General features: G+C 38.8%; 1 protein-coding gene and 1 pseudogene across 2 annotated transcripts; one reads left to right on the plus strand and one right to left on the minus strand.

Annotated features, from left to right (window-relative positions):
• Positions 1–4,318: 4,318 nt before the first annotated feature.
• LOC140952107 (uncharacterized) lies at positions 4,319–9,693 on the plus strand. 2 transcript variants are annotated; one of them, XM_073401533.1, is made up of 7 exons: positions 4,319–4,439; positions 5,758–5,883; positions 6,157–6,270; positions 6,801–6,917; positions 8,142–8,192; positions 8,537–8,659; positions 9,221–9,693. In XM_073401533.1, exons 1-7 carry the CDS (start codon positions 4,376–4,378, stop codon positions 9,403–9,405), a joined length of 780 nt encoding a protein of 259 aa, XP_073257634.1. In that variant the 5' UTR covers positions 4,319–4,375; the 3' UTR covers positions 9,406–9,693. The 2 variants fall into 2 exon arrangements, with proteins under 2 accessions (XP_073257634.1, XP_073257635.1); XM_073401534.1 differs by lacking the exon at positions 6,801–6,917.
• Positions 9,694–12,180: 2,487 nt separating this feature from the next.
• On the minus strand, positions 12,181–13,601 carry LOC140953303 (BTB/POZ domain-containing protein 6-like; annotated as a pseudogene).
• Positions 13,602–14,274: the final 673 nt, after the last annotated feature.

Genomic DNA, 14,274 nt, shown 5'->3' on the forward strand with positions numbered 1-14,274 from the left:
AAGATCATACTGGCTGTGATTTATGATCTTGTCGCAGTTCAGATGATCGCGTCATTGGGCGCTGACGTTAAGCCATTGGTCTTGTCTCCTTCATCCTTTCTCATCAATTGAAAGGGAACATAAAAGAACCCATACTGGTGTTCGAAAAGAGTAGGGAAAGTATACCCCAGTGGAAGTAGACTCTTATGGGCCCGTAGTAGTTGGCTTCATGCTGTTGCGGTGACCCTGCCAAGAATTGGCGAATCTAAATAAAAAACAATGAGCAACGAACCGTACTGTTTTGAAGTCCATGGCGTTAGACCTCATGTGCTGTTTTCCTCATTCAAAAACAAAACCAAAAAAAATGGAACAAAAACTAATTGACCGAGGGTGCCATTCCCTTGGTTGGGAACTCCCTTTCAGAATAACCTGCCCTGACTTATAACAGTTCCCCAAGGTATTGCTCTACTTTCAATTCTGTCTTAGATGCTTGAGAAACGTGTCTTTCTTAGAATTTATGATCATGTAAGGCCGGTCCTAAATCCTCTCCAATGGCTTTCGACTCAATAGATCTTGTGTAACTCAATTAATACAACACGTTCATTTCTTGGCATCGTCTCTGGACAACGGTCAAAATGGCGAAAGCTTTTGACAGGGTGTCCCATCAGAAGCTATACTCTATAACTGAGGTACTAAAGGTTTCCGGGATCCCCTACTAAGGTGGATTAAGGATTATCTAACCAACTGACGCCGCCGTGTAATCATCGACTGCTCATCTTCTTGCTGGAAACCAGTTATATCAGGTGCTCACAGGGTTCTCTGTGAAGTTGGAGACGAGTGTTAACCATAACAAACTGACTCACCTCAGGGAGCGTTAATATTTAATATTTTTAATTTATTTCTAATTAGTATGCTCTTCGCGACACGAATTTTGTGAAAATCAATCCACTGAACATGCCCATTTATCACTTTCAATAAGAATATATTTGGATAAAAAACTTTTTCTATACGGCATCGACCACAAGCAGTAGGTTCTTTCACAAAACACTCTTGGATGGGAAATAGACTTTTTGCATGAGTTGGACACGTGATCAAGTTTCTCTAAAGACGAAAACCGGGTGTGTTTTAGAAAATTTATTCAGAAAGAGTACATAAGAATTACCGGCTCGCGTATAATTTTCAGGCTAACATCACAAAAGAAGCAAATGCTAGAAGAGTTAGTATGGGAAAAGAATTGTCAATAATTTGTTTCACTTAAATGTCTTACAGGAAGGTATCAGATAAATTAAATCCCGATTCGGTACAAATGTTAATAGAGAAATAAAGTAATATGTGGCACGCCTCAAGGATCTGTTCTTGGCTGTGATTATTCCTATAACATACTACACGATACACAAGATTCATCAGAGAAAAAATTCAACTTCTTCGCATTTTGCCGACGACACCAACATGCTGCTTGCAGCTAAAAATATAAAATATTTAGGAACTGTTTTAAATGAAGAATTAAAAAGTGGTTACTGGTTGTTAGCCAGCAATATTGGAACTGATCTTAAAATGTCCCACCAAAAATAATTCATTTAACATGGAGCATGAAGCGCTTGAACACCTTGAACGAAATTTTTTTTAATTATCTTAATGTTTAGTACTGTGCACTGAGGGAAATGAGAGCGAAATTCGCCGAATTTCCCTCTTTGTTCTCTTGAGCAAATTCGACGAAAGTTCGCCACGAAATTTCAAAGAAAGTTTCTGCGAATTTTCCTTGAACTAAACAAAATTTCGCTGTCATCTTCAGTTGGCGAAATTTCGCCTAAGCAAACTTTGCACCGTTTTTTATTAGTGGATGATCTACATCAGGATCATCATGATCCATTGAAGACACTTAGATCACGGGCATTTTAGAAACTGCAAATTTAGCTGGACATAACCTGTCTAGAAAACATCTCACACATGCAAACTACACGTATATTGTACTAAAAAATAATCGAGTGTTGGAATTTCTTTTCACGACCGTGAGAGTCGATGAAACACTTTTTAATTATACCGACTCCTGTTCTTTTAAAAATTGCTCGTTCTTCAATTCTTCTACTTTTGGAGGGCTCCTGACCTCAGTCAGGCTTCTAGCCTGTAACAGACGTTGTTTTATTTTTTTATTGTTCTTTTCGAAATCATCGGCGAGAGCGCGAGAACGATCTTGGAGCGCGATAAAGAAAAATAAAGACTATTTTCTTCTTGCCCCACCACTTGCGCTGGCGGACGGACTTTGTTACAGAAAATGGAGGGTCTGTGAACAGGCTATCAGGCTTCGAAAACAAATCTTAACCAAATTCTAATTCCTTTAGGGAAGTTTGTATGCGCTGGTAAATTCTTTTCTTCAAATTGATAGGAAGAAGCGCGTTGGGTTTTGGATACATGAAATCCGAATGACATATTTATTGCATGATTCTAGCCGGTAAACGAAATGAAAAGAATGATAAAAAATACATACATTACCTGTTTTTAAACATTGCAGGGTTCCTTCTCTTTATTTGCGTTGTTCCACAGTTGCATTCCACTTTTGTACTAAGAACAAAGTTCATCTCTTTAGAAATAAACGGTCTGGTTTGCAGCTGTGGTTGTAGGCTGTATGTTTTCTGAAAACAAACTGTTTTAACTAAGTATTTGGAAAAGTTATTTGCAAAATGTTTTCGAAATAACTGCTCTTAAGACATGAGATGTTGAAACTATGGGCTGTGGCCTGCAAAATGATGTCGTAAAAAATTGGTTATTTATCAAAAATATATTTCACTTAAAAGGTTGCGTGAGTAAGTCTACAAAACAATCTTGAAATTGAAAAACTTTTTCCTTTGTCTACGTATGCTCAGTACACTGTCAGTACACAACAAAGGCTGATAATTACGATACACGGGGTTCCCACATATTAAATATAGCCAACTGCAACTACTGATTTGAGCACTGAAAATATTTTCATTTTAAGAGATGCGTGATTAGTCTTCAAACAATTTTTAATTCCTTTCTTTTATTTCTTTAAGTACGCGCTAGACAAAGGAAAGGCTGGTAATTAGGTACATTACAAAGCTCGGGGTTTCCTCCGATAGATGGATCAACACCAACCACTGTTTTATTGACACTTGTTTTCAGTGGCCATCTAAGTATATTAGCCCAAGCAAGCCATCCGCTATGTGCCATTCAAAACACTGGCAAGTAGCATCTTTCAACAAAACTGCTAAAACTCAGAAGAACCCTTGTGACTAAAGCATCGCGTGAGAAAACGGATTGCATTTGCCGAAATGGGATACAAAATGAAGCCAAGTTTATCGATAGTCGTGTTGATGTTTTTGCTTTACACAAATGTATCATATCGAAAATATGGTAAGATTTTGCTTAATTACTTGCGATTACTGTAACAATGTAATGAAAACGTCCTCGGTCACGGTAAAATTGGCAAGGTTAAAGTTTGGCACTTGTCTTAGGATCACGAAAAAGTTTAACTAACTAACAAGTCAGAATGATAGTTCTCCCTGCTAGCAGTGATCTCTGATGGCGAGAAAAAAGCTGAGAGGATAGAGAGAGGCTACCAGCGCCCGACTAGTTTCCCAGCTATCTTGCAAATATTTTCTGGCGTTTCCTCGAACCAGGTAAAGTTTTAACCATGTGCGAGACAGTTTACGGGATAGCAATCGTGGGCTTAAAAAGTTTCAGCGTTGAGTCTCAACAGGACATGCGCATTCCACATTAAAGAAAACTGGTTTTGAAAACCAGTCAGTTTTGACCACAAACCTTTTCAAGCGTTGACAGTTCAGGAGTAAGAGTGAGTGATTGTTATCTGCCAATAGGTCATGAAATAGTCTATTTTGATTACTTATCGTTACAAAAGCTAGATAACGACTATAAAGATTTCGAAAACTGATTTAGTACCCCTTCGAGTTTTCGAGTCAAACACAGTTCGGCTTACGTTTTCTTCCTGTTTCTAAGCCTGCTTATTCGTGCATGGACCTGTGTAATTTCAAAGTAAACAGCTTATTATGTATCTGTTTTTTTCTGACAACAGATTCAATTCTTAGCTACCCATCAGGAGCCTCCTGTACCCATCCATGGTGTTAGCCCTCAAGATACTAATTTGCTGTTCAAAGAAAGATATATTTTTGGGGGTGGGGTTGGTTTCATAATGCCCATGGTTACACGTTATCTCTCTATTTAGCAAGGGAAACCAACTGCGTGACTGTTGGCGGAGTAACATTGTGGAATGGATATAATTTAATCCGATATGAGAAAGAACAATACCAGGAATGTCAATATGAGTAGCTTTCAGTTACTTTACTTTTTAATCCACAATCAGCAATTTTATCGTCATGAAGTTGTAACCTCTGGGTCAATTTCAGCAGAAACGTTATGTCCAATGTTGCGGCTGTTAAACACTTTCTTCGTGTTAATTTTGAGTTCCTTTGTGATCCGGAGTGATGGTAAGAATGAATATTATTTTATTAGGGTCGGAGTAATCTTCAGTTAATATTTTTCTTGACCGGTATAGTCACGAAACCTTAGGATTAAAAATGGCATTGGTCAGTTTTTTTTGAAAAATAGAATGGCCTCCGTTTCACTGATAAAAGTTTATTCTTGAATGTTTCATGATGATCACGCTCATACGATAATTGGCAATCTCGGCCGGCAGTGCAGAAAACAAGGCGCGCTCTGTAATCACTGACACAGCTACCAATGAAACATTTTTTTTTTTGTTATTTTTTCAAATGATTGTATGAGGCGCTGAGATTAAATTTAGCTTTGAACTTTCTTCTGCGACATGATATCAGCTTTAGTTGAGGGTCTTAGTTCTCTTGATTAAAATCAACGTTCGAAAATAACTCTATATGCTCATTTTGACCGGGTATCAATCTTAGACGAAAGTTAAGTAAAGGCAACAAAAAGCCTTATGGATTAAAAAACTCAGACACGCAAAATGTAAACCTCACGCATATCATGACGACGGCTGAAAGTTGTCTCTCCAATATATAGAGCGAGCGGCTTTAGGTATACACGGCTACAATTTGTTGCAAATCGATATTTCTTGGCAGTATCATTCATCGAAAACCATAAAATGTATTATAGAGATCTTGCACCAAGACTGTTTCTTTGTCAGTTTGTAGCACTTGATATTGTACAGTAAGTAATTGAATACTATGAGAGCTTATTTTATATATTTCAAGTACGTTCGAGGGAGTGAGTGATGAGAGGGGAAACATGATGATATCGATTCTCCATAAATAACTAGATTGCAAAGTACAAAAGCTCAGACACATGAACTTGGAGGCTGCCAAAGATAAAAAAAAAATCCGAACTTGTAGCACGTAAAGACACCGGACTCTGTAATCTATATCACTTAAGAATAAAAGGGGAGGGAGGGGAGGGGCCTCTTTTTTTCCCCTGAAAAGAAGGGGACTCATTAGGGAGGGGGTGCTTAATGGAGGATATACCTGGAGCTGCAATTTTCGACTTTTACCGGGGCCTTTTACTACTTTGTATAACTTTTCTCTAATGCAACGTTTGCGTTATGACGCTGGACATCCGCTTTGCTCAGTAAGCTGTTTACACTCTTTCGTCTCTGCTATTCTGTCAGTACTAATTTTTTAGTGTGAGGTGAAACTGATTTCGAAGTAAAATGTGCGATTAAATGCTTGGGTACTAAAAGACGCTAATCACTTGTCATAAATTGATTTGCATCATCGACAGGTGAAGACATCGATCACTTTATTCGCCTACTTTTATCTCTTCTCCTATTTTCAGAATGGTGTCAAGACTACGAGTCTCGCAGATGCAACTTATGGAAATCAAAAGGACTCTGCAAATCAACCTTTCCACGCGTGAAAAATATGATGAAGAAACTGTGTTACGAGACATGCAACTTCTGTGGTGCGCTTATTTTATACAAAGAGTAACTTGTGCCTGGTTAAGAAACTGAATTACGACACTATATTTCCTTCCTTTTGGGCGATCCGGCTCCTATTTGAAAGATTGTTTTTGATTAGCTTGGAAAGCAATAGGGATTGTCACATAGCAATGCCCCTATCCTTGGAAACAATAGAAGTGCAGATTAAAGGAGACCAGTGAAATAAGAGGTTTAGAACGGTGCAGGTCTACTGTTCCTTTTCAGAGTTCCATTAATTAATAATTTATTATTTCTAGAGCCCCCTGCGCCCGAGAAGTGCTACGACTACAGAAAGGGAGAAGTTTCAGTTCACGGCTGCTGTTGGGATGGCATCATCGCAGCAACTGGCCCTGGCGGACAGGGATGCCCTGGTAACTAGCTAGTCTGTGGTTATTTAAGTGAAAGTCACTCACGCCTTTCATCAGATTTGCTTACTATATAGTTAAGAAGTCGTGCAAGAAAGCGACAACCCGCTTGAGAAGTACCTTCTTTGTGTCGGGTGAATCAGCGAGTCAAAGAATGGTCTCTGATTCTGACCGGATACAATTCACAAGGGGCCGTTTTGGCCAAAGATGAGGGTCCCCAACAGAATTAGTCCATCCCGTCATCCTGACCCAGATTTTCGTGCAATCTCGTAACTTACGGGAATGCACGAAAATTCCCGATGGTTATTTTTTGCATTCACCATCCCGAGCATACTGATTCTTTCACGCCTAAATCTTGCCCCCATTTTGCTTTAAAATCCTGCATCTGACTCGCAAAAGAGCTGCAGAGTTAAGAAGCTTAATTCTTGTTTAATACCTTTTCTTATCTGAGGCATCATTACCGGTATCCTGATGCAGGCCTCAAACGTTCCAAACGAGGAGACAAATGAGATGTTGTTTTTTGTTCTCTATTCTAGCATGCGAAAACAGCAGGTCCAGGCAATTTTGCTCGATGATGAAGCACATGTGTTTCACAAGAACAAACTACAAGCTTCTGAGAATAAGCTGTCCAGAAACCTGCGGATATTGCATTAGTAAGAGCTCATTCCCATAGCATAAAGCGTAGTATGATAAACACTAGAAGGAATGTTTGATTTGATATCTAACATATCAAAAAATAAGCAGAAAAGGGGGAAAATCAATCATTTTTAATCTATCACCATTGTGTTTTCACTGAATCAGTGAGTTCTCTTTGTCAGTTTAATGGTCCATACTACTCTATAGGAAATCCAGCTTGTCTCAAGCAGTTCAAGCTATCCTGTTCCAGTGGAGTGCGAACTCAGTGTTAGCGCCTTCCCAACAATCTGAACGCCTGGAACAGACCAAGTTTAAGCCAGTAATATGGAGCTTGCTCGTAGGCTAGTCTGGGTCTAATGTGTTGAACTGTGGAAAATAATTTATTTGGTCGGTGAAGGGGATGGACTTGAGTCGAAATTGGTAAGTCACGTGATGTGTCACGGGACCATTTCTCTGAGTGACAAATTGGTGACGGGTTTAAGAAAACAAATCAAAGACATATTTTTCAACACTTCACGTTCGGAATGAATGTCCACTGCACTTCGTGAAAAACGGCAAACATGTCACTTAAATGCCCAAATTTAATTTTAAATTAGTCAAAACTTTAATTTAAATCTTCGAATGCATTCATTCCAAACGTAGAAAGTAATTCACCTCTAATTTCCTTCATTTTGAATTTTTGACCTCGTGACACGTCACGTGACCATAATTATACGTAAAGGTACTGAAGAGGACCTCATGATTTACATTCTGATTTGGGGGAATTTTCATCTTAGTCTACGCATCTTAGCATCAAATATTGATAATAAATCGTATTTTCCAAAAAATATCTAATTTGACCGCCCTACAAGGCTTTAAACCCTTGAGAAAGCTAAAAAGTTATTGCAATTAGGGTCGTATTTTCAAACTCACTTTCCAGAAGCGAATTTCTGTTTGCTCTTACGCATAAACTATCAAAATATATTTGAGAATAAATGCACCGGAAAGTTGGTGATTAACCAGGTATTTAGGATGGCGATCTAGCATCTCTGCTTAATAACCCCATATTTTTAGAAATCCAAAATACTTGGCAAAACACTTGAAGGCTCTACTATGCAATGTCTCTCATAATTTCTGCGAACTAGATTGCCTTTTCTCATCGCCAAAACGATCGCCGTCCTACGTTGGATTTTCGTCTATTTTGGAAATAATCATTTCGTCTACCTTTCAAGTAGACGTTTATTATTTGTTTTCTTTCCCAGAAGCCCAACATCCTTGTCAAGGCGACTCGGGACAAGAAATTTCTTGCCAAAGTGAGTAACGGCTTAACTCACCTATCATACTTTGGGCACTGCAGTTTACTTTCTTCTACTTAGAGCCTGTAAAAGTTGTAAAGTCAGTTTAAGTAAATGTTTTAACGAGTTTACTAAGAATTGGATTTAGTATATCAAGCAGGTGATTATCTTTCGTCATAAATGGTAGTCGATTAAACAAAAAAGGAGGAAGTTAGCAGACTTACAGCTGGACGGTTTGTTTTGAGTTATGGTTAACAGCTATATGTAAGAGTCATTGTATGTCATTTTGATACTTTTTATACTTGCTGCTTTGTTTCTGGTGCTGGTTAGTTATGTTAGTTTGTGTTTTGTTTACCTGTCAGATGACTGCTATGATGTTGACCCTAAAGAGCTTTGTAAACATCGTAAGAGGACCGGTTACTGTTCTTTAAAGGCATGGGAGGACTACCTCATGAAACGTTGCGCGCGCACTTGTGGCTTCTGTGGTGAGGCAAATTAGTCAGTTTTAAAATCTCTCTACATAAATAAGCTTATTCACCTTGCAGGATAAGAATTGTTCTCACGAAATAGCCATGCAATCCACCATATGTGCGTTATTGACCACGAGAACTTGGTCAATAACGGGATTATTTCATAGCCATAACAATATCTTTTAATTTCTTGGGAGACAATTAAAGCGGGTAATCTCAAGACCCATCTTGCCGCTTGGGCTGTCAATCAGACTTCCCCTCATTTTGCCCGCTCAAGGAGCCAGCCATATAATAAGATAATTATGTAACTATTACGGTGAAACTCACAAAACCGTGAACACCAGAAATATTTATGGAACGTTATTGTGTTTTTAATGAAGAGAGTATAATCCCTCTGGTGCCTTTTCAAATCAACGAATAGAAATTTACCCACTATACTAGCTAAAAGATACAAACTAGAGTTTTACGGTTCTAGCTCTCCTGCGTCCATGCCCTCCCAAACGCCTCATAGCACTAGCATTATACTCAAGCAAAACGCCTTTTCTCTACTGATTTCATTTTACATGCTGGAACAAGGAGCCGATCATTGTAGAGACATGATATCAACACGGGTGTGTTTCAGTTGGAAAGCGAGAAATCGATGTACAAATGCCACACATCCAGCATGGAGGAAAGTTATGATAGAGAACTGCAGGTTGACATGTGGGCTTTGCAGTGACAAAAGGTTTATCAATTCCTTTACAAAAAGATCTCTTCATTAGCTCTGCTGGGGGCTAACTCTAGTGCCGTTAATGCTAAAATTAATGTTAACATGCAGAAAATCTTGTTCATTCACAACAATCTCGTGTTCAGCGCCGTACTAGTGATAAGGACTTACTAATTGTTAATTAATGGGGCTAAATAACTAACTACCTTTAATTTCACATTATGCTGTACTTTGCACTAATGAGAGAAATGTTATCTCTATATAAGACGCTAAAAAAATACAAAACATTTGCTTAGCCTTGCAATCTAATCAAACGTTATACAATTTTTAATTTTAATAATAATAATAATAATAATAATAATAATAATAATAATTTACAAATGTATTGGTTTTCTAGAGTAGCTGACTAGTGGGAATCCACATTGAAAAATTGTTATGTTAGTTTTCGTGAGTCTATGGCTTTAAGGTCTTGAGCTAAACACGTCTTATAAATTTCAGCTTTACATTAGCCTTTCTAAGACATTACATAATTCTATTGCTGGCCTTTTTAACGATCAAATTCTATATGAGACCTTGAACAGACTAGGTCAGCTACCCACCCTCCCAGCCCCCAAGCCTGATGAGGTGCACTACCTTCAATACATATGAATATACCGCTGTCCACACCTCTGGAAAAGCGACCATTTTCACCCCTCCATATCTCACCGTATATTCATGCGTACTGGAGGCAGTAGGTAGTGAGAATATGTTACCAGTCATTCGCAGATAACCAGAATCTAAGAATCTGCGCGACCACAACCCAAGTAAACTGATTGTCATTTTTTTAGACCTTTTTTGTAACAGTTTGTTAACTTAGAAGTCCTCCTTCTTTTAATTTCTCAACAGGTAAAAATATTAAAGGAGGAATGGTAGCCAGGATTCAAAACACTCAGTCCTGAAGTATTTTAGTGGCATATTTATTTTACTGCATTCGATTGAAAACTTGTTTATCAGGATTATAATCGCTTTCCTTTTTATGTGACGACTGTCCTCAAATCAACTGCTATTTATTCTAGTTGACGATCAGATTAAAGCAATGTACCAAAAGTAAACGTTTTGAATTAATGCATGTCACGTTAATTCGACACTGGTTGCTTACTGTTAATCTGCAATAAATTTAGACTCTTTCTTGGTTTTAAACCTAGACAAGAGACTTATTTAAGTTTTGCTCTTAGCTTAAAACCTGAATTTTGCTGACTTCATCTTGGTATCAAAATCAAATGAAATCGATATCATTGCCATAGCAAGTTTTGGAAAACGGAAAAAAAACATTGGCATAGCATCCACGGTCCCCAATCTTGTTAACCATTTTTAAAGCAAGATATATGGCTTATATCTCTGCCAGTTTTAACGTAACTTTTTGTAGATCAATATATGCAATTCCCCTAACAAATGTTTAGCTTAGAAGCTTACGTCTTGTCAGATTAAGGTGCAAAAACGACAAAAAAGAAATAACATACATACATACTAACTACAGTAAAACATTATATCTGATATATACAGGCGAACCCCGCTTTCGGACACCCCCGTTTTAAAATACGGACACCTCGTTATTACGGACAGTTTTCTTTGTCCCTGCCGAAAGCTGGGCCTACATTTTCTCTTAATTCAACCCACTAGCTTAATACGGACACCCGGTAATGCGGACAGTCAACGGACACTTTTTTTGTTGTCCAATAAACAAATTCTAGAGAGAAAGAAACTCGACCTCGCTAATGCAGGCACAGATACCCCAAGCTCACAGTGGTTGCGTAACCGAAATAGTATTATTAAGAGTTTTTATGGAGATTCAGCCTAGAGATTTAAGCGATCGTTTAGGGGTCAAAAATAGTAATAAAGATACATCAGAATTTCTCACCTTGTATCCTAGTTTGAATTTAGGGGGTTTCTTAGCATTTGTGGCCGTTTTAGGGCGATTCCAGCGAGTTTAGTTGTGCCATCGTTCGGAATTGTATATGTAGCCCGCTTACTACGGACACGCCGTTAATAAGAGTGATTAAGTTTGAACTTTGGAAATAAAGATTAAATTCCCTTCGCAGCGTAGGTACTTAATGTTACTTTGAAAATTGTAAAATCGACGCTGTTCAAAACTATAAAACTTTAAGACAGTTAAGACTCGGTTTGAACAGCGTCGATTTTACAATTTTTAAATTACAAAGATTAAGTTTGAAACGGTGCGTTTTTGCTGCCCAGGGGCGGATCCAGGATTTTTCTTAGGAGGGGGTGCACCACTTAGGAATGGCATAACTGACTGATGCTGTACACGAATTTTAAAAGCGAATACGAAGAAGCAGGCTTTGGACTAGGTAAAATAATGTGAACTGCTGTGGATACATATCAAACGATACAGCAGATTTTGAATAACTGTATTAGAAAGCCACAGGTCGTCTCGTGGGGGGGGGGGGGTGCGCAACCCGTGCACCCTTCCCCTAGATCCGCCCCTGCTGCCGTTGCCGTCGTCGTTGCTTAAAGCTCCCTTAAAATCTCCGTGCGATGACGGCAAAGAAATCTACCAAGAGTTAATACCTCAGACTTAATACCAAGTGTTTTAAGTAATGACGATCGAGTTATGAGTCTCAATCGTTATCCAATCTCCCTGAGATTCTTCTTTGATTGTCACAGTTCATCTGTCTATTATGTTATTTGTCAATCTTAATCCATTCGATTGTAAGTCTTCTCATTGATCTAGCACCTCTAGCAGTTAGCTTCTTGACTTTACCACCTCTTGGCAAGATGCCAGGGGCAGAAAAAGACGTTTTTAAACGGTAACACGTCCAGCATGCCTCACCTTTTAATACCTGACTTCACAAAATATAAATTCTAGAAACTGGCCAACTGACTTACTTGTTCCATTAGCCACCAGATCACCTGAAAAAAACTGAAATGTTACACCGGATGACCGGACAGTGCTTAACCCATCAGTTCCCTTCAAAGACGGTGGACCAGAAATCAACGCCTCAAGTTTGTAGGTAGTCCTTTTCTTTAAATGCACAGGACAGTCAAACAAAACATCAAACCCATGTATGGGAAAACTTTTGTATTGAAACACCTTTGCAGTAAATGTGCCACTTTTGGACACCATCACCATTAAAGGGTAATAATTGCAATCCTTTACCTCCAAATTAACTGTGTACTGATTGTTTTCACTCCCCAACAAACGTAGTCCATGTAACATGACATCTTTGTTCACATTGAAAGAAAGACAATGTTTATCTCCCCTGTAAGTGACAGATTCCTCAGACACTGATTGAAATCTGCCACAACGAGGAAATGCAGCTTTTTTGACTCTTGGGGTCTCTGAAAATCCCAGAGGAGAAGTCAACGTCGAACTGTAAAACTTAAAAAAGTTGACTACTTCATCGAAGGTAAGAATATTTGTATCAAGGACGACAGCGGCAAATTCATCATGTTTCATCAATGGAAAGCGTATTGCTCGGACAATATGTTCCCCTAGAACTTTTCTTTTCATTTTACCACTTACTCCGAAACCTTGTTTTTGGCACTGCTTCGTTGCCCACGTATCAACAGCTTTGAATAATTCGACCTCCTCAATGGTTAGGGTATCTCTTGCAACCACTGCTTCAAGTAAAGACCTCTCAATCGTCTCAAATCCATCTGATTTCACAGCAAATTCTGCCCCACTGTCCATCACTTCCCAGCATCGATCAACGAGTTCTTTCTCGTCATATCTTTGTGCAGTGGGTAGGATACTAAGGACATTCGACGGATCTAAGTTAAGTTGCAAATATTTCGAGCATTTATCAACGAGTGCAGAGACCATGTATTTCTTAGCCAAGTACAGCACTCCCATCACATTACTTCCGCTTAAGTTCACTTCATCGCTGTACATGTAGCGAAACAACTCCAACAGACTCCCATACTCACAGTCAGGCAGTTCAATAGTTTCTTTAGTCTCTGCCAGTTCACCGAAAAACATTGCTTCAAACACTGGACTGCTAATCGCCAGAAAGAACTTGTGAGCTGGAATCGCTTTCTTACTTTCGTTTTCGCCACCACGTTGTAGAACAACAAACTTAACATCACTCAGCTCAAGTGATTGTTGTTGAGCATAAACTTGGCTCTTTCTTTGATGGTGGGTCTTGTGGTTTGCCAGTTCTTTTCTGCAGACATATTCGTGAAGGAGGGACCGGGTAGAAAGTCTTCGAAGAATTCCGTTTAGTTTGCCCAAAAGGCACACACAATCGTTCTTCACTCAAGCTTCGCCTGCATGATTATATTATTTTGTCAATTATGCGCATACCAAAGGCCCGTCACGATAGTCACGCAATCGAACAGAAAATGTGCATTACAACACTACGTGCACTAAAAGGCGGAAATTCAGAGCGGCATATGCAAATTCATGCGTATGTACCAATGTTGATGAACGCGCTCGTACTGAAAGATGCTTCACCATGTTTCTCTGGTGAACCTTCAAATCCAGAAAGATCCGCCAATTACAAGACTAAGTAACTCCTTTAATCTTCGCACCCGTTTTTGCAAAACATCAACTTTTCAGGCCTCGTACTTTAACCGTATTGTTAAACTATGCCATTGAACTATGTTTGTAAGCTAGCACCCCCAACCAGTTTTTCCTCGCCTACTGCCTTTCAACTTTTTGTTCGCAAATTAATGAGCACTCATCTTTCGCGGGTATATGAAATCAGTTACCCCTGCACGTGGACGCTAGTTCCTACGTGCTCATGCCACTCGTAATTTATTTTATTTTTTGTACGAATGTTTGTGTACTCATTTGATTTTTTTTTAACCTAGGTCTTAATCTAGGGGCGGTGCCTCGCATGGGACGTTAGTCCCGTTGCACCTACTCCTTTTGGGTTTTTGCTTCTTTTCTCTCTTTTCTTTTTTTTGTTTTTTTTTTGTTGTATTA

The sequence above is a fragment of the Porites lutea genome, chromosome 11, assembly GCF_958299795.1.
Source record: "Porites lutea chromosome 11, jaPorLute2.1, whole genome shotgun sequence".
NCBI classification, from domain to species: Eukaryota; Metazoa; Cnidaria; class Anthozoa; order Scleractinia; family Poritidae; genus Porites; species Porites lutea.